Below are 21,365 nucleotides of genomic sequence, written 5' to 3'. Positions count from 1 at the left end.
TACATTCTGTCTACTATCACAGGCTGTATATAAAAGATGGACACAGCTACCATGACCCTTTAGTTTTAAACTCTTTTAGTTTCATGTTCATGTTGAGCTTAGGATTGTGACTGTCACCATCTTAGTGTTTTTAAAGAGACTTGATGATCTGACTGAGAAACTGAGGGACATAAAATAGGACTGTGTCGGCCTCCACCTGCACAGGTCCGCAGACAGACCTCCTGAGATTATAGACAAGCAAGGGACTATAAACCTATCAGGAACATATACAGGGAGTGCAGAATTATTAGGCAAGTTGTATTTTTGAGGAATAATGTTATTATTGAACAACAACCATGTTCTCAATGAACCCAAAAAACTCATTAATATCAAAGCTGAATGTTTTTGGAAGTAGTTTTTAGTTTGTTTTTAGTTTTAGCTATTTTAGGGGGATATCTGTGTGTGCAGGTGACTATTACTGTGCATAATTATTAGGAAACTTAACAAAAAACAAATATATACCCATTTCAATTATTTATTTTTACCAGTGAAACCAATATAACATCTCCACATTCACAAATATACATTTCTGACATTCAAAAACAAAACAAAAACAAATCAGCGACCAATATAGCCACCTTTCTTTGCAAGGACACTCAAAAGCCTGCCATCCATGGATTCTGTCAGTGTTTTGATCTGTTCACCATCAACATTGCGTGCAGCAGCAACCACAGCCTCCCAGACACTGTTCAGAGAGGTGTACTGTTTTCCCTCCTTGTAAATCTCACATTTGATGATGGACCACAGGTTCTCAATGGGGTTCAGATCAGGTGAACAAGGTGGCCATGTCATTAGTTTTTCTTCTTTTATACCCTTTCTTGCCAGCCACGCTGTGGAGTACTTGGACGCGTGTGATGGAGCATTGTCCTGCATGAAAATCATGTTTTTCTTGAAGGATGCAGACTTCTTCCTGTACCACTGCTTGAAGAAGGTGTCTTCCAGGAACTGGCAGTAGGACTGGGAGTTGAGCTTGACTCCATCCTCAACCCGAAAAGGCCCCACAAGCTCATCTTTGATGATACCAGCCCAAACCAGTACTCCACCTCCACCTTGCTGGCGTCTGAGTCGGACTGGAGCTCTCTGCCCTTTACCAATCCAGCCACGGGCCCGTCCATCTGGCCCATCAAGACTCACTCTCATTTCATCAGTCCATAAAACCTTAGAAAAACCAGTCTTGAGATATTTCTTGGCCCAGTCTTGACGTTTCAGCTTGTGTGTCTTGTTCAGTGGTGGTCGTCTTTCAGCCTTTCTTACCTTGGCCATGTCTCTGAGTATTGCACACCTTGTGCTTTTGGGCACTCCAGTGATGTTGCAGCTCTGAAATATGGCCAAACTGGTGGCAAGTGGCATCTTGGCAGCTGCATGCTTGACTTTTCTCAGTTCATGGGCAGTTATTTTGTGCCTTGGTTTTTCCACACGCTTCTTGCGACCCTGTTGACTATTTTGAATGAAACGCTTGATTGTTCGATGATCACGCTTCAGAAGCTTTGCAATTTCGAGACTGCTGCATCCCTCTGCAAGATATCTCACTATTTTTGACTTTTCTGAGCCTGTCAAGTCCTTCTTTTGACCCATTTTGCCAAAGGAAAGGACGTTGCCTAATAATTATGCACACCTGATATAGGGTGTTGATGTCATTAGACCACACCCCTTCTCATTACAGAGATGCACATCACCTAATATGCTTAATTGGTAGTAGGCTTTCAAGCCTATACAGCTTGGAGTAAGACAACATGCATGAAGAGGATGATGTGGACAAAATACTCATTTGCCTAATAATTCTGCACTCCCTGTATACTGAGGTCACAGTCCAAAGGGTCGTTTTCCAACAGATTTCTATAGAACCCAAAATTATTTTGCATTGAGTGAAATCGCCCCCTGCTGGCCATTAGAAAGAATGTAGGTGTAATGCTGCAGTCACACTGGGGAAAAACAGATGTTGCCGTGCAGCAGAATGTCACGATCCCTGCTTTTGAAATGTCTGTGACCACTCGCAGTCAGTTGCCATCTTCAAAGCAACTTCCACTTATTTGCTAAACTGAGACAGACTGTGACAGTTTGGAGACAAGTTGCCTCCCACCAGGTGACCTGTGTAATCAGTGTTGCTGGCACAACCTCTGGACATCCCAACTACTTGCAATCTACCTCCGATGGCAACAAAAGTCAGTGCATTCACTGGGCAACCACAAATTTTCCCTAATCACAAGAAGGTTCCCATCCTATTTTTACTTCAGTGTAACTGAGGTGTTGGGTACTTTCTGATTCACATCACATTTTTGCTACGTCCATCTTTTATCAGTCTGTGGCACCTACTAGGTTTTCAAAGCTACGGAGTAAGTCCCCGGGGCCTGTAAGGTGCTTTGGATAAAATCATCCACATGAACTGCAGTATGAGAGATATAACACATATAATAACAGACTTTATGAAATACAGAACTGCAGTCCATGAACCTTCGGTTTTCCATCCTTATGAGGTATTCACTGTATTTTAATGTACTTCTTGGGGAATATGGGCGCACTTGGTTTTCTATTTTCATGAGAACGCACTATTTACTACCTCTAATATCATTCACAAGGCCATCACTGCTGTGACATCAGTGACAATAAAGAACAGCCGTGGAAGAGTCCGGACTGTCCTGTGGGAGAAATTCAGTGTTTTGTGTGTATAAAACCAGTTTTAAGAGTTTCTGTTAAAAATCAGCAGGTCTGTTATCAGGAAATGAGCCTGATGACACTTGAAACAATGTCAAAACAACTTTTGGCTCATTTCCTGTAATTAAGACATAATCAAATTTAACACTAGGCAACGATGCATTTAAACTAATTCCGCTACACCTGCAAAAATAAGTCAGATAACTAACGTTTCAATGTTCTTGTTAGTATTGATGTCTACATTAGCCTAGCTTTTACAGCACTGACTGATTGCTGTTTGTACCTGATAGAATTTTAAAAAAAGAAGCTTTTAAATGTCACCGGCCTTCTGAAACTACGACACGTTTAGGGCTCCTTTTTGTCTCTTTCCAGCTTGTCCAACAGCACATCCTAAAATCTTAGAAGACTTATTCATCCGCAACAATATCCGTGTCACACACAAATCTCTCAAATTTCCCCTGCCGTGCGTCTTTATTTATGCCACGCTACCTTTGGAAGTGTCCTTTACTGCGTCTGCTCATTTAGCATTGGATAAAACTGCGATCTGTGACTCTGACCACCCCAACTGCCCCCACAACCCTCCCAAATCCTCACCCCTTGCCTCCTGATAATCTTTCACGAGTCTTCCCGCTGCTTAATTAGCATATGAAATAAGTTACCCTGCGTGGCTACATGTCCATATTTATCATCGCCAACCAGGCGCAATTAGAACACGTAAATATGAAATCATTAACAGCAGTGCGTGCCAGCCCACATTTCTAGCAGTTTTCAAGGGCTGCGTGCTCTGTTTGGGTGGGGAGGTAATGTAGGGGACAAAGCTGTGAATGATCGCAGGCTGAATGCTTGAAGGTGGTTAATTGCTGTGAAAAGAGGACAAGCAATCTGCTAATTAACTACTAATGCAAGTGCAGGGAAGATGTGCAGTGGGAGTAAAGCTTTATAGTTTGTGTTGCCTTCCTTAAGTTTTCATTATTATTATTATTTTATTTAGAGTGGCTGCAGGGGATTGTTATGCTGAAAAGATGCTAAAAACACAAGATAACAAATTGGCTGTACAACACTCCGGTCATTATTTCTATTATAAAGCAACATGCAGGTAGAGAGCTCCAGAGACAATCATAGGGTAAGCTGTGTGATGTGCACGTTATCAATAGTATACTTTTGCACAGCAGCAAGAACAGAAAGTGTCATAATTCGTTGATTGCAAATAAATTACACATCAAATTCAAAAGCGCGGCAAGATGAAACATTTTTGTCAGTTGCCAAATTGATGTTCCCCAGCAATTAAGAAGCAATGCATATCTCTCAATAATGAAACGGTGCCAACGCTGACATTTCGGGAGGCTCCATTTCTGTGCCGATGCGAGATAAAGCACGGAGACCTTGTGGGAATGAAGTGGTAATTTCTGTGGGTGTAAGCGTCGACTTTCTTTCCACCTGCGCAGCCCTTCACAATTTTGTGGCTCATGACATCGCTTGCATTGAAATAGGCTGTGAAGTACACTAGAGGGGAGTGTCACTTCAAATTAGACGGTGCAGTGAAATACTGGTGTCCAAAAGCTAGCAAGGGAGCAAGTCAATGGGGATGAATTATTATCGAAATTGCAGGTTTAGCTGCGGTCTCACCACAACATTGTGGAAGTGTCAGTGACAGGGATTCATTTAAGGCCGAGGTTGGTGCATTTCAGAATATTTTGACAGGATGGGCGGGATACTTTTTTTGGCCTTTGGTGACTGTGGCTTTTTTGGCTCGCTGCAATTAACTGGTCTTTCTCCGAGTTTTTCTTTGGACATTGCCATTGGCTTCTTTTTCACTCATATTCAGTCCTTGTACTTGACCATTTTCAGGGCAGAAAACATTTGTTGTTCAACATTTGTTCACATTTCTGTAGCTGAGATTATGAAAAATTACAAAGATAACACACTTGACAGGCCCAAAATTGTATTTTTGCACCAACTAGGCTATTCCTAAAAAGTGTGGAAATAGGACAAGTGGAGGACAAAAAGAGGAAGTGGAAAATCTAAAAACTACTTACAGCAGATGTGCCGTATCTAAAAGCAATGTCCTTAAGAAACAGTGAAAAAAATATACAGCAAAGACCAGACACAGGACCTAAGAGACATCAGCTGATTCATCTACTGTTCAACAGAAATGGGCTTATTGGAAGGAAAGCTGTGAAGAAGTTGTGCGTAAGGAAGGGAAACAGGGAGAAATGTGCTGTATTGCATGTGTAAGAGGGGTGGCTCAAGAGTTTTGCACAGTACTGTAACTGTAAAGTCTAAACCCCCCTTAAAAACCGCTCTGAGTTAAAAAAGAGGTGTGCTTTTGGCTACCAAATGAACATAAGTACAATATTTACTCGCTTCAGTTCGATTTTAATGTGCACAACTCTCTGTCTGCTAGCTTACCGATGCTACATGCTGCCACTTTATAAGATCTGTTTACAGTTTGTAAATATAAAAAAAACTTTTGTATCGCACGCTGCCATCTGATCCATAGTCATAAAATATACATTTCGATAAGTGGAGCTTCAAATTGTGCTGAGTCAGGTGCTCTAGAAGCCATGGCCCTTTCCCCTCCTACAATGTCCGCTCTTATTCAGCGGTGAAGGAGTGTCCGAGGCAATCTGAAAATCTCAGTTCATAAATTGCAGTCTTCACGCTCTGCACGGGCTGCTAGAGAGAGCAGAAGAGGCTCATCCTGAACCTACAGGATATCGTAATTATCCCTAACCCCGGCGCTGTCTTCCCCTCTCTAACTCAGGCCTGTCGTCAGCACCTGATCACCACATAAACACCTGACCGAGGGAGAGAGCTGGAGCAGCGGGGGGAAAGTGGAATGGAAATGCAGTTACTGAGCTGTGGTCGTGGCACTGTATGATGATGTGCTGCAGAGGGACGTAATCTAACTACTTTACAGTAGATGTGCCGCTCACACTGAGGACCGCAAACGGGAAATTGATGACGTTACGGGATACAATCCAGCTCAAAGACACTAGCTGTGAACACAACACAGAGCCGTACACAGAAAGCAATTATATCCGAATGGTATGAGCCAATATATTATGATTTAGCACGTCATTAATCTCCAGCTCTCATAGAAATCCGCCCTAAGATAAAGCATGCGGGGAGGGAATGGTACACCCTCGTGAGGAACTCCCATGGGCCTCCAAATCTACGCACACTCGAAGCGATCCCTCATTTATCTGTCTGTCTGTTCTCTGCTGTCTACTTTATTGTCTCCCACTCATCTGCTTTCCCTCAGTCTATGCTGTTTTTCTTCCCCCTCACTTCATTCCTCTCTCCCTCTCTCTCTTTGCCTTATCTGTCGCGGTTCCCCGGTCACCATCAGTCTCTTTCTTCTTCATCTCATAATGCAGTGTCAGAAAATTAAAAAGCGGCTCTTTCAAACACGAGAAAATGCATCGTCGTAGCTGCGCGCGTCAAAAGGCTGGGAGAAAACTGCAGGCTAGGGGCTTTTCTCCCAGTATACCGTTAGTAGCTTGTGCTTGAAGTCAAACCAAGGCTCAGGCTCACATCCACATCTAAAGGTAATGTGGAGTCACAGTTTTACTCCATGTGCGTGAGTTGTTGATTTTATTTTTTTGGACTTGAACATGCAAACTCTACAAAGTTCAGCAAGTTCAAATGCAGAACATTTTTACTCTTCTTGTGAGGTACTAACACTACACTACCTTTCTGGACAGTTATACTAACCAAATGATGTACTATTCAGTATTTGAGAAGCCCTGTTCCTAATATGGACCCAAACAAAAACTTAATAGAGGTTAAGAAGAAAGCTTTAACCCCTGTTTTTTTGCCCGATGACTCACATGGCCGCACTGGCGAGCTGCTCTTTGCTGAGGTTGAGGGGGTGATTGGTGACGGAGATGCCGTACTGGCGCGGGTCCTGTCCCGCTGGCAGATTTCCTCTCAGGATGCCGTTGTTGGCCACGCTAAAGAAGGACGCCACGGCGTGCCGCAGCTGGTTGTAGAACCACACCTGCAGTAGAACAGACAATTGGTACAGAGAACAGCATGTAGAGGGGTTTGCATTTGCTTCCCATGTCGCCTAGCAACTACATCAGGTAAGACTCGTGGACAAATAATAGGAAAAATAAAATAAAACAGGCAGGTTATGAAGGGAGAGATAACCGAGAGATGACGTGGAGAAGTGAAGATTCAATTCTAATCTTTACTTTTTTTAAAACTGTGGAACAGGTCAGTGATGAAGGATGTGCCCTCTTAATTCTGAGGTGGCTTTCTTTGGAAAAGGGAGAAATTAACTACCCAGTGAGGTAGTGAATAAAAGATCAGGGCAGAATCTGTCTGCTGGGTGTGTTTTAGCATCAACGTGACACCAACAAAAGTACCAGAAAGCAAACACAGTGTGAACACTTTAGCGTAACAGAAGAAAGGGCAAATATCACCACTGTAAAGAGTTGTCTGTGTCATTTACGGATTTACTACTATCCGGATCTCATTAGCGGGGCGTCAATTAATGCTGCTTATCCAAGCTGCTGATGTGGCTCGCTTTATGCACGAGGTGCACTTCAGATGTGGAGCCTGGCGCAGCAGGTTGTGGCATTAGTGCACGGTAACGTGCAGAGTTCCTTGTGTGAAACTCTAGAAGCGTGAGTAAAAAGACAAAAAACGGCTTTTTATTCTTTCAGTCAATAAAAAGAGCAAAACAAAAAGGTCCCAAAGGGATGTGAGTCATAATCTCTGGGCTGACTATCATGAGCTCTGCTACAGCCTCCTAATGCAGCGAGTATAGTGCTGTGCAAGTGTTTTTAGCCACCCATCATTTCTTTATATTTTCATAGAAAATTGGAACATTTAGCAGGAAATTTATTGAAATGTGAAAACACACATTGAAAGTCAATATCTGGCATGACTGCCTTTATTCTTTGACACAGTCTGAACTCTCTGAGGCAGCTTTCTTGTCATTTCTTGAAGTAATCTTCAGGAATAGATCTCCGGGCTTCTTGAAGCACATCCAAAGCTCTTCTTTGGATGTTGGCAGGTCTGCTTTTACTGTCACGGTCTGCGGAGGCAGACCGTGCGGAAAGGTGTGTGGTGGACCCAGGTGCGAACACAAACGAGGATGCAGGAGTGGATTCCAACAAAACGAGCCTTTTATTATGGCTGATGAAAAGAACAAAAACAGAATGAGGGCAGCATACGTGTAGTACTCAACAGAAAACCTAAACTGGACAAAACTAAGGAAAGACTATGGCTGGAGGTACAGAACACAGGAGGTGGTAACACAGACGACGCGAGACAGACTGTATGAAACACAGAGACTAAATACACATGAGGGATGATCAGGGGAAGTGGCCACACATGGGAACACAGCTGACACACATGAACTTAACGACAGGACAGAAGGAGTGAAACTGAATACACTGACCGTGAATACAGACTTTCAAAAACAGGAAACATGGAGATTAGACAAGACACATGAACCGGGGAGACGTAGTACAGGGGAGATGACATAACCGACAGCATGGACTTGACAATATAAGACACGCAGACATAAACACACGAAGGGCAAGGGAGACTTAATACACGGGTAATATGTACAAATGGCTGGACTGCCTTAGTGACCCTAAACAAAGAATAAACATCAAAATAGGCTAAAACACAAAACACTGGGTCGCACGACCCAGGACCATGACAATACCCCCCCCTCAAGGGCTGGCTCCCGACAGCCCAAAACCGAGAAACCAAACAAAAACAGAAAAACCCCACCCAGGGCGGGAGGCGGGGGACCAGGACGGAGGGACCAGAACAGGAAACAAAACGAACAACAGAACACACAGGAGCACAAGACCAAAGTCCAAACAAAGTTCAGGGGGCCGACCCAGAGCCCACAGGCACAAGAGTACACGGGTCACAAGGTCGGGGGGCCGACCAGGCGGGCGGCACAGGTGACAGAGCCGGTCCGGAGGCCGGCCGCGCAGAAGGCAGCGGCGGCGACGAAGGCGACGGAGCAGTTCAGGAGGCCGGCCACGCGGAAGGCAGCGGCGGCAGCAAAGGAGACGACGGAGCAGTGTCAGGCGCACTGGCCGAGGCCCGGTGGACACAGGACCAGACGAGGCTGAAGACTCCGATGAGGCCGGACCAGACGAGGCTGACGACTCCGATGAGGCCGGACCAGACGAAGACGCCGGCTCTGAGGCTGCAGCCGACGACGACTCCGAGGCTGCAGCAGACGACGACTCCGAGGCTGCAGCAGACGACGACTCTGAGGCTGCAGCAGACGACGACTCTGAGGCTGCAGCAGACGACGCAGAAGGTGGCTGGATGGGCGGCTCGGGCCCCCCAGCCGACGTGGCATGGTGCTGGACGGGCTCCTCGGGCCCCCCAGCAGACGTGGCATGGTGCTGGACGGGCTCCTCGGGCCCTCCAGCTGAGACATGGCATGGTGCTGGACGGGCTCCTCGGGCCCTCCAGCTGAGACATGAGGCTGAACGGGCCCCTCGGACCCTCCAGCGGAGACATGAGGCTGAACGGGCCCCTCGGACCCTCCAGCTGATGAGACATGAGGCCGGAGGGGCTCCTCGGGCCCTCCAGCTGGCATGACGTGAAGTGGTGTGGATGCTGCAGGATGCCGGATAGGCACACCCGGGCATCCAGCAGCAGGCGCAGGGTGAACAGTTAAGGAGGCCCCTGGCTGGACCGGGAGCAGGGCTGCCACCTGGACAGGGAGCAGAGCAGGAGGCTGTCGTGGTGGCGATGACTCTCTTGAGCCTCCAATGGAAACATGAGCCGGTGCAGGCGCCTGCAGAGCGACAACCGCTCCCACCTGAGCGCCGAGGCTGGGTGCGGAGCTCAGCTGTGTACTGACTGGCATAACTTTGGAAACCCACCTGGGTGTAGGAACAAACCGGACGGCAGCCATTCCCGCCTGGGGTGTAAACGCAGGATATGGCTGACCTCCGGCTGCCCTGACCCTGGTGGTGGGAGCTAGCTCAGGTGCTGGCTGGGTGTCCACTGCCTCTACCTGGAGATCAGACGCAGGTGAGAGGTCAGGTAACGCCACAGCCACCCTGGGAGTGAGCACGAAGCTCCGGACACTGTCCTTGGCAGATGTAAGCAGAGGAGCAACGACAGACAAGGACCTTGATGTCTCTAAGTCCTTAACACAGTCCGAATTGTCCTTAGTTGCCCTTCTTGGGGAGCTAAACACTCCTGTCTTGGAGCACGATTCAAACAATATTTCAGACCAGAAGCAAGGTGGCTCAGTGACACAAGTGACAGTTATGTTGTCCCAGGAAGCATGACTCTTAAGGCCAAGACTCGATGCATGAACCCACATAACACAACCAGGACTAGGTGCAGATGATTTGAACACAATAATTTGGCAGTCACATGGGAGACAACTACACTTACTGGAGTCTAAGAGCCCTGTTGGCGAGACTGAGTTAAGGAGGGGTTCAGCCCCACACACTAGGCGGCTGTAGAAAGCTAGTGAGTGGGATGCACATGGACTTGGCGTGGCATAGAAAACATAGTGGACTGGCTCTGAGCAATCCGGCTGAATTGTCCTTAGATCGGCCAGTTCATTAACTGCAGTCAAAAGGCCCTGGCCCAGGGGTGCGGTTAAAGGGCTAGCTGGTTTGTGATGATTAGCGTGGCGCCCCCCCCGACAGTCTTGGAAACACAAAATACAGCCTTGTCATTAGATAAGGGGAAAGCACAACATAAACAGACCTTCACTTTAGTATTAACAGAAATCACAATGCCATTCACAGACATAGGAAAACCCAGCAGGCCCTTAATACTCGTCCAGCCCCGGCGGACTGGTGCAGAAGAGCGGTTGCTGATGTCGGACCCCAAAGCACTCACTCTGGTCAAATCATCAGCAGAGTGAGGAACCTGGGGCCCGATTAGCGCCGGAACATAACATACAATTTCCCGATCAACACCAGACGTTCCTTCTTGCGCTGGGCTAGTTACATAAGCAGAACATTCATTATTCGGCTTGGGAACAGGGAAAAAAGACCCCAAAAGGTAGGTGCTAGTCAAAGGGAATACAGTCTTATTACTAGTCAGATCAGACGTTTTCTCACGTGATTTATAGTCAATGGATAGCAGGGGCTGAGACACAGTCTTCGAAAAGGCTCCAGATGCCGTAACAGTCTTAAAAGAAGCCTCCTTAGCGAAAGACGCATGTCCTGGGTGTGCAGCGTCTTCTCTATCCTCTATCTCCCTAACCTCCCCCTCAGCCTGCACACTCATAATAACAGGGTTTAACAGAACATCGCACGGGTTGATCCCCAAAACCGAAGTGCCTATGGCCGGTTTGGCAGTGTCAGGTTCACAGCACTGTGAGGGCAGTGTGGCGTCCCCAAAAACAGCATGCCCAACACCAGAAAACTTAGCTTTATTGTCAATACAAAACGTAGGCACGAGAGTAACACCTTCAATATCAGTAGCCAGAGGCACAGGAAAGACAGCTTCTTCACTGGCCTCCGAGAAAACAGACTGTGACACGGTGCCTGGGGGGGTGACAGAGTTAACAGTACCGGTACACGGGGTCTTCATCTCTGAGACATTTATTGTCCCTCCGAGCCCCTCGCTCTCAGTACATCCAGAGCGATTAGGTGGACACAAAACATCGTCACTAACCTCCGAGCGTCGGGCGATGCGGTGGCGACGCGAACGCCGTTTCTTCTTGGCCGTGGGTCCCGTTGACGTGGAAAGTGGAGCCTCTTGCGGCGTCGCAGAGGCTGAGGCGGCGAGTGTTGGCGGGGCGGCAGGCGGGAGCTCCAGGCAACTCCGGGGGCCCCCAAGGGCTAGGCGTGTCCCGCGGAAGATCTCACCGTAGTGAGGAGCGAGCCATGGCTCCTCCCGTAGCTCCTCCTGCAGTTGCGCGCATGCGGCGCGCTGCCGCCCCTCGAGGTCGGAATCCATGCCCCCCACTGCTTCCTCGTGTAGCTCAGTGGAGGGCGACACATGCCGTAGCGATGAGCGACGGCGACGTGAACGTCGCTTCCGTCTTGAAGTGGACGCGGACGGAACTTGGATTTCTGTGGCGAGCAGCTCCTCGTCTTCCGACCACATCCGCGCCAGATAAGAAGCGGGAGAAGTGTAGTCCGATCGAGGCGGCGAGGACGGGCGGCCGGTCCGAGGCGGGGCGGCTGGCAGAAGCTCCTCCTCGGAGATAAGCCAGGGCTTCCAGCGTAGCTCGTCCTCCCGATACGCCCGCAACACCTGCTGCCGCTCCTCCTCACCGAAGTCAATAGCCTCGGGCATCTCCGTGCAGACAGGCGGTGGCGAAGATGCGGAAGCCGATGAAGTGTGTGTGTCGGTGGTGAGCCTCACCGTTCCGACTCTGACCGCCACTGGTTCATGAGGTAGCGGGGTAACACCGCAACAGCATGGCTCTGGTGACGACTCACGCTCGCCGGGCCGCTGCTGCTGCGGGCGGAGTCGGAGAGTGGAGACGAGAAAGTCGCTGACGAGGGGGTGCAGCGTCTCCCATAACCAGGGGAACACGGACACGCACACCCCTACTTGGCGGGCTAACTCTTCCCGTTCCCCCTCTCTGGGGCAGTGCAGCCATCGGTCGCATAGCGACTCCACTGTCCGGACGATCTCCATGTCATGTGTCGCTGGGTCCGGCATGCTCGCGTCGTACTGTCACGGTCTGCGGAGGCAGACCGTGCGGAAAGGTGTGTGGTGGACCCAGGTGCGAACACAAACGAGGATGCAGGAGTGGATTCCAACAAAACGAGCCTTTTATTATGGCTGATGAAAAGAACAAAAACAGAATGAGGGCAGCATACGTGTAGTACTCAACAGAAAACCTAAACTGGACAAAACTAAGGAAAGACTATGGCTGGAGGTACAGAACACAGGAGGTGGTAACACAGACGACGCGAGACAGACTGTATGAAACACAGAGACTAAATACACATGAGGGATGATCAGGGGAAGTGGCCACACATGGGAACACAGCTGACACACATGAACTTAACGACAGGACAGAAGGAGTGAAACTGAATACACTGACCATGAATACAGACTTTCAAAGTAAAACAGGAAACATGGAGATTAGACAAGACACATGAACCGGGGAGACGTAGTACAGGGGAGATGACATAACCGACAGCATGGACTTGACAATATAAGACACGCAGACATAAACACACGAAGGGCAAGGGAGACTTAATACACGGGTAATATGTACAAATGGCTGGACTGCCTTAGTGACCCTAAACAAAGAATAAACATCAAAATAGGCTAAAACACAAAACACTGGGTCGCACGACCCAGGACCATGACATTTACGGCATTAGCACTGTGTGTGTGTGGGATCATGCTATTGTCAAGCCATTTCCAATCAACGACAGATGGTCATTTCCAGATGGTGTTGCATTGCGGATCAAATCTGATGGTACTTTCATATTTCCATCGATTTTGACTAGATCCCCAACATCACTGATTAAAATGCATCCCAAATCATGACAGAGCCTCCACCGTGTTTTACAGATGGCTGTAGACACTCACTGTTTTATCTCTGTATCACTGACTTTCAGCGCAGATCTTGTAAAAGTTGTTTGTTTTTTTGCAATTTCTTTCATATATTGGACTAAAGAAATTGAAAGAATATGTTTGTTTGTTTTACAGGCTTCTAGTAAAACAGTATATAAAGTCACAACACTGATTCCTTCCTTCAGTTAGGTGCATTTTTGATGCTTGAATGATTCATAGGTCAGTGTTAAGTGGCTTAAACCAATAATGGTCAGATAAGACTGGACTTACAGTGAGTGAAAAAGCAGCCAATGTCTAAAAAGAAAAAACCTTCAAAAAGTTGGGAGGACTAAGAAAGAATTATGGGGTGGCTCAAGACTTTTGCACAGTACTGTAAGTCTCTAGAATAAAGTGGTTACCTCTCACCGGCCTGTCAGTGCATCACAGGGCACCTTGTGTACGACTCTGGCATCTGAACTCAGTAGTCTAATAAGCACATTGATGAGACAGTGTTGGTCCTTCAGATCTTTGTGCAGCACGCGTGCACAGTGAGATGTACGGTACATTATTGCTACTGATGCACATTCCCAACGCTATTTCCTGTCCTGTATTTCTGAGCGTGCCTTCTGTTTCTACTGTAAGTGATTCCCTGAGTTTGAGGCTGCTTGTAGAAGAAAAAGAATGGATGAAAGAGAGTTGGAGTGAGAGGGAGAGCTCCCTGCTGATAGTGCAGCGCTAATTAAGAGTGGATGGTGTTTGAGTGTCAGCCCAACATAGCACCGCATCACAGAGGAGGACGTGGAGAAATCTGAAAGTGCGCGCGCGCGCACACACACACACACACACACACACGTTTCTTTCTGTCTGCTTGCTGCTGTGTTCTCCTTTCTTCTTGTATCTCACAAGAGGAGATCGACAAAAATAGATATTATTTTCTGTTTTGTTTTTTTTGTTTTTTGTTTTTTTCCTCCCATCCAGCAGTTTCTGAAAGGTCTACAGCTAAAATACCATTTGATGTATGCAAGATAACAGATCGTAAGCTAAGCCTGTCTGCTAAATACATGAGGGTGATAGAGCGAAAAATATGTAAGATATGATGGCAAGCCACATTTCCACTTCTGAAACTACTTTAAGCATCAAAGTGCTTCTGGGAGAGAAGCAAATTTTCTTCCCTCAGAATGAGAAATATAAGTGTGAGACACTTTTATAGGACAGCTTCGGCAGTATTTCAGCATTACTTACTTCAAGACTCCTTTTTAATTCATTACCAGATGGAAAATGGAAACACAAATTCATTTATCGCCGCTTGGAAAGCTCAAGTTTGGGTTAGCAGGTTTTTTTGTGGGTTTTTTTATGTTTAGCACAGCAGAACAGAAAGGCTTCAGAATAGCAACAAGTGATCACATTTTTTTCTTTAGTTTAGTTAGAGACTAAATCACCAGGATGTAGCTGCTAAATTATTTATAGCACTGTCTGCTTTTGATTTAAATTCAGTTATACAGGTCTTAACCCACAATGAGGCTCATTATGCAGTTAAAGCATCACAATTCTATATCAAGCATTTGGCTTGAGTGAGATAGATGAGTTGGTGGCCTTGTGTTTGGGTATTCGCTGCCTCTGTAGCCTGTTTTTGCACCGCACGAGGCTGATTTCACCTCTGCGGTCGCTAAACGTTCATCCCGTGTTCGGTGTAATGTACATTCACAACAATACCTTGACGTTGTCCCTGGTTCCCAGGTTCTTGAGCAGCGTCTCAGCGCTTTGGTAGAGCTGATCAGTCACGTTATCCTAATGAAGAGGAAAACAAGAAATAAGAAATGAGTTGGGAGACTTAATTGGACACACTCGGAAGACCACCGCTGCTCTTTGAAATGCAAAAACATGAGGGAGAAGGGAGAGAGAGACATGAGAATCAGGATTTCCAGGGAGCCTTTTGGGGGTGTGCTGAACCATTTATTTTCCTCCGACTTGAGGGGTGGCGGTGGAGGGGGTGGGGTTAAGGTTGGGGGTGTCCCCTTGTTATTCTTGTTACTTTTCCCCCCCCCCCCTCTTTTCGACATTACTGCTTTATTAAATTATGTAAAATAATTGTAAAAGATGGCAGGGGGTGGGCATGACACAAAGATTCACAGTTCACGCAAGCAGCCTACATACCAAATGAACCAATCGGCTTTAAGGGGGTGGGAGAGGGTTTAGTCGCAAATAAAACACAAGCACAGGGATGATTTTCAGAGTGTCAGCCGGGCTTTGTGGTGAGGTGATGAAAATGGGAGGGAGGGAGAGCGATGGTAGCCCGGACAGGTTGCATTAAAATCTCCTCTGCTGCACTCATGTTTCATGTGAAATGAGCCTTGGGATGAGGGCTCGAGATGACAGGCGTGCCATTCCCAAAGTGTCGTGTTGATACCATGCTGTTCGGCCCCGGCCATAAGACTACTGAGCACATTACATGTGTGATATAAATGCAAATGGACCTCCTGTTGGACTTCTGCCTTCATCAGAGGGGCTGTGGAAGAGGAGGGGCAGCGAACGTGGCACGGAGTGAGGAGGAGAGGTTTACGGAGGCAAAGTGCAGGTGACAACTGGAGAGCGAGGGGCGGGGCGGCGGGGAAAAATAAGAGGAGAAAAATCAAGAAAGACATCCCGAGAATGCAGGAAGGTGCTCAGGTGTGAGTGGCTGTCTGCAGCGAAACAGAGAGAGTGGGAGTGGGAAGGGGGGGGGGGGGGGGGGGGGGGGAAGAGAGAAAAGAGATCTCTCCAGCCGCTCGGCTCAGACGGTTACCTGAGGACAACGGGCCGAGGAGATCATACTGTGCCTCTTTCTTTTTTTTTCCTCTCTGTTCAAAACTCATCCAATTGTTTAGCACCTTGTGGCTGGCTTTAGAAACATCTGGAAACATCTGCGCCTAAACACAGTGTTTACACATCATTTCAGCAATGCACCCTGAAATAAGAGGAGAGCGCTAAATAACATCCCCCTCTGTTCCAGCTCATTACTTATTCGTACTCGAGGCGGAGAACAAGTCTTCTGCTTTCGTCCTAAAGCAGCAGCACGGGCGACCTCTGCCCGTGTTTCCTGTTTTCCCTTCACTCGGGTTTGAGTTGTGCCAAGTGGCTCCAAATAGGAAGCCGTCCTGAGGATTAGCCGTCGCTGAGGACGGGATGAGAAGTGTGCCTGCCAGCGGCTGGCCGCGTCTAATCCTTGACAAACTCTCCCCCGCTCAAGGACAATGACAAGGCTGGTTTGGCCAGAGGACCCCATCGGTGCAGTGGCTCACGACGCGGCAATAAAGCCACTCGAGTGTGCGGCGACTTTTTCCAAAATCGGCCCGCGTAGTTCAGCGGTCAAACGGCCTGTGTGGCAAGTGTGTTAATATGTGTGTGTTCCAGGAATCTGCCGGGGAGAAGTTTACAGTTTATTAAATTAAGGGGCTTGTTCCTGTGAATAATTTAAATAATAAAAATGGGTTACGCAAGCATTTCGGGGAGCTGCGTATCATTAACGCTATCTACATGAAACAGTGGCTCCTCTGAGGCGGGGGGAGGGTGGGGGTTCTTAATTATACACTTCCCACCGCACAGCCTCTCTTGTTCTTTCCATTCCCACCGCCTCCTGCTTCTCAGAGCTCCATTTTCTACCTGCTAGACATAGAAAATGCAATGAAACAGAAATTTCAAAGCCCACTTCCCAGTTGGCGCAGGTGGCTGCGAGTGCAAAAACACGTTACTTCCAGTTAAGAGTCTCACGTCGCAACGCCTGCAGAGCAGCAGCAGGGGCAGCAGAAGAGAAGCAGACATTTCCCAAGGACAGTGTAGCACTTTAATAACAAGGAATGCAGAGCTGGGACGGCTAATGCCCGGCCATTAGAGTTACATCATCGCTGCTGCACAAATTAAAGTCACATTAGCGTCGAGGTTCTGGGGAGAGAAGAGGAGAGAGCCTCGGTGAGGGATGAGACCGGAGACCCCCGGGGGCAAAGCGACGGTGTAGTTTGAACGTCCAAAATTTAAAATGTTAACGACAGACTCTGAGGGAGCGAGACAGAGGGAGAGGCACGGGGAGGTGACAAGTGAGTGGGCATGAATTTTAAGAAAACACTACACATTCCTAAGAGTTTGAATCCTGATGCAGGCACTGAGCAGACTGAATGGAAGAAGTTAAAGAATACAGAAAAGAAAACCCTGAAACTGAATGAACTTCATTAATAAGAAGGTTAAGTAATGCGGTATGGGGAGCGGATTTGCCGGATTGTGCGATCTTGTGCACAAGATTTTTCGATTTATTCACAGCGGCGCTCAGACAATAGCAGCTTGTTGCCATGGACACTCAACAAAATGGATCTGAAGGAATTAAACCTCCTCCTTCCTTTTGAATTCGGTCCTCTCTCTCTCAATTGTTCGAGAAATCAGCGGAGTCCAAAAGTCCACCGCGAGTGACATCACCGGTATCCAAGATACAAAGCTGTCTGAATAAAGAACTCAACGCTCCAATTAGGAGCGGCGCAGTCAAAATAAAAGCGGCGAGCCGCAGCCTTGACAGGAGGGAGAGCAGCCTCTTCACTCACAAAACTGCTACAAACATTTAGCGCTGGGTCGTAACACGACGCTGATGATGGCTTGCGGTTTATTTATTTGTCATTTCTATAGATGAATGAGCACCGAAGCAATGTTTATACAAAGACGGCTGTGGCACTTTTTACACTGATAAAGGTTCAAGGAGAACCTGGAAGCAGTGTTGGGAGTAGCTTTGAAGCGTTTTAGTTATAAATCAACCTGCTGGACATGTTAAATATCCTGATTATGACAGTAGATTCAAAAGTAGAAATTTAGAAGAATCTGTCGTGACTTCAGCGGCAATCGGTTTATGTTGAATGTAATAAAACTTGTTTTGAATCAAGCGAAACACAACTAGGATGAAAATGTTCTTTATTAGACGGTAAATAAACACGCTCATATCCTAATTAGCTACCTTACATTTAAATTAAGGCCTAATCAGTAGTAGTGCACTACCTAGAACAATGTGAGATCCAATTATATGATTATATACTTTATTAGAAATTTAAATGGTGCGCTTGAAGGAAACATATTTAAAGGGTCTTTTGTTAACACAGCTGTACTTTATAAGAGGGTCAGTTATTGCTTATAACAAGAAAACTGCACTGTGAACTCAAGTCAGCATGCAACAGGTCACACAGTTTTAATGCACAATAATAACAAATTTATCCACGTTTGCACTTGTTAGTTACTGGGTATTTCATTTAGTCATATATTGCAAGCTTTATTGGGAATTAAAATCACTTTGCTGTTTGGGATGTGTGGTGCTATGTCTGTGTTGACGCTGCTGTGGAGCTTGAATAAAGTCAATTTCTGTGTGAGGTGTAGTAGACTAGTGTTTTTATGGTGCTTTTTACAAGTTTGTCTAAATTGATACAAAGTAGGCCACAGCTTGTTGCGCCTCATTAATGTACTACTAAATAAAGTGTGATAGTACAGTTAGAATGTGCTTATATTATATTATAATGTTATGTTATATTATTATATGAGGATTTTCAAAGGCTTCTAGGTACAATGTCTGTGGTAAAGCGTCCGATGCTGCAGACACTTGGTTTCAAAATACAGAATGTTAACAGGAGTCAGCATGGGGGGGGTCTGCCTGGAAGATTTCATGGCAATGCCTGTAATATTTGGGTGGATAACTGACTCTAGAGCAAAGTTGCAGACCAGACTCACGTGACCTTGAGCCATGCCTGTAATGCTCTTACAAAGGATAAACAAATAGTGCAACAAATTTCCTCTTTTTCAAAGACATTTCAGGTATCATCACACTGCTGATCTGAGGCTGGTCTTTTCTTGTTGCCATCATTTTTATGTACAGTATGTGGTGCAGGAACAGAAAGATGGAAAAAAAAAAAAAACTAATTTCAAGGTTTTGTGTGTCTTTGTAGATGCCCATGGGATATTTTCCAACAGTACAACTTCTGGCCTTGAACTACATTGTACTACTTTTCTACACCATAAAAGAAATTCAAATAATCCAGTGGTGTCAACAAGTTTGACTTTGTGAATGCCAATATTTATCACATACCTGAGCTGAACTGAATAGGCCTTTTAGATCTCTGAATGTATCCGTGATTGCTGCCTCCGTCACACGAACTTGAGAGTTGATTGCTCCGACGGAGATCCCTCCGTACCTGCAGTGTCAGGAAAGTAATCAGAAATGCACGCACACACACTCTCTCTCTCTTTAAAGGCATCTACTTTCATGCCTGTGCAAATAAATCAACAAATCAGCTAAGACCTCATGTGCAGTTATCATGGTAATCACACATGAATTAACTCACACACATATAGGGAAGCCTCAGCACATCCCCCCCCAACAGCATGATCACACACACACTGTAATTACTACATGCGGTTTTTTCACCCTGAGCTTTCACAACACTATTTCTGTCTCGCTTTTTTTTTAGGTCCTCATTATATCAGGGGCATAGGAGAAATGTGAAACACTATTATTACTCTGCTCGTGTCACAAGTTATTGCCTAAGAAACATTCATTAGACATACGGGCTTAATACGATCCAATAAAACAGACAATCGCATCGCTGCTTATAACATTTGTATTAGTTTGGTATAGATGCCTTCATCTGAGCGCAGCGGTGGTGATAGACAGGAAGTGAGGGTAAGGCTGGAGGGTCCACTCAGCCGACAGTGAAATCGGGGACGATTCGGTTGCTCGGTTTGCATCCTTACTATTAAGGCTACAGAGGCGCCCCGGAAAATGACTACGTGAAATTACTTTTAAGTGAAACCTTTTCGAGGTCAGCTTGTGATATAACATTGTGATGATGGGACCTGCGGCTGTGGCTCCCCCTCAGAGTCACGCCAATGCTGCTTGCTCATTAGCATGTTACAGGCCATATTAAAGCACTCCAAGCTGCGTTCACAACTATTTTTTTCAAGTTCACCGAAGTTTATATGATAAATATTGGTATCAATTCCAATGTGGAATCTGGAAATGAGCCACTATCTCCAACAAATTAAAGGCAAATCGACCGCTTAGATCAGGGATGTCAAACTCATTTTACATCGTTGGCTGGATGAGTGTAAACGCCCTGTCAGTGTAAAGAAGTTTAACTCGCATTTATCTAAATATCTAAAGAAGTAGAAACAATAAAGAAGTGCAATTTTAAGAGTTTGTCAACGTGATAAAGAAATGCTGCTGTAGCAAAGGAAAGACATTTGTCAGTGTGACTCTTTGGACTTAAATTCTAAGAAATCTAAGCTTTTCAACTGTGGGACCATTTGGGAAAAAAGCAGATTTCAACAGTAAATCGTAAATTGTAACTATAATTTATTTATTATAATTGCTTACTCAATTAGTTTGGTGTATATGAATGGCCCTAAGGGAGCTCTTTACCAGCAGGAAAACCCTATGAAAACACAGTAAAAAGTCTATAAAAAGTTCCAAATTCATGCCCTACATCACATTTCCCAAAGCTGTCCAGTGGGCCGGATTGGAATCTTTGCCGGCTAGATTCTGGCCCCCAGGCCTTGTGTTTCACACCCCTGCCTTAGAAGCTCCATCTGGACTCTGTCCATCAATTTTTTCTCTGCCCTGAAGGAAGAGCTTTTTTATCAGCTTTCCAAAATTGCAGATGAAAATGATGCTTCAATTTATCGCTTTTTCCAGGCTCACAGCAAGTTGACAATTTCAATACACCCCTCACGTTTACACCCCTGGGCACACACACACGTGGATGTGCATTCTTGCGCTCGCGCCGCATATGCTAGACCAGGGGTCAGCAACCTTTAACACCCAAAGAGCCACTTGGACCCGGTTTCCACGCAAAAGAAAACACTGGGAGCCGCAAATACTTTTTAAAATCTAAAATGAAGATAACACTGTATATATTGTTTTTTTACCTTTATGCTTTGTGTGAACAACTAAAGTAAGTAAGTAAAGTTTATTTATTAAGCGCTTTTCACAGACAGACATCACAAAGCGCTGTACACAAATATTAAAATAAACGATACAATCAATAGAAATTATACACAGTTTAACAGATCAAATGTAAATAATGTAAAGAATATAAAATATGTAGATCAACAAAAAGCTTGTTTGAACAGAAACGTTTTTAACTGCTTTTTAAAAGAATCCACAGAGCAACTAAGGTGTGTTGCTTATGAAA

At 46.1% G+C, this 21,365-nt stretch overlaps 1 protein-coding gene across 1 annotated transcript in view; it reads right to left on the bottom strand.

Annotated features, from left to right (window-relative positions):
- LOC308402380 (phospholipid-transporting ATPase ABCA1) overlaps positions 1-21,365 on the bottom strand; it is a 202,689-nt gene that overhangs the window by 55,329 nt on the left and 125,995 nt on the right. Inside the window, exons 34-36 of the mRNA XM_080891181.1 lie at positions 19,262-19,367; positions 14,890-14,964; positions 6,525-6,694 (exon numbers count right to left, since the gene is read on the bottom strand). Coding sequence (XP_080747307.1) covers positions 6,525-6,694; positions 14,890-14,964; positions 19,262-19,367 — 351 coding nt within the window. The remainder of the gene's footprint in view (positions 1-6,524; positions 6,695-14,889; positions 14,965-19,261; positions 19,368-21,365) is intronic.

This window comes from Rhamphochromis sp. 'chilingali' (genome assembly GCF_963969265.1).
Source record: "Rhamphochromis sp. 'chilingali' genome assembly, chromosome: 1".
NCBI lineage: Eukaryota > Metazoa > Chordata > Actinopteri > Cichliformes > Cichlidae > Rhamphochromis > Rhamphochromis sp. 'chilingali'.
This window is presented reverse-complemented; position numbering and strand designations above follow the sequence as displayed.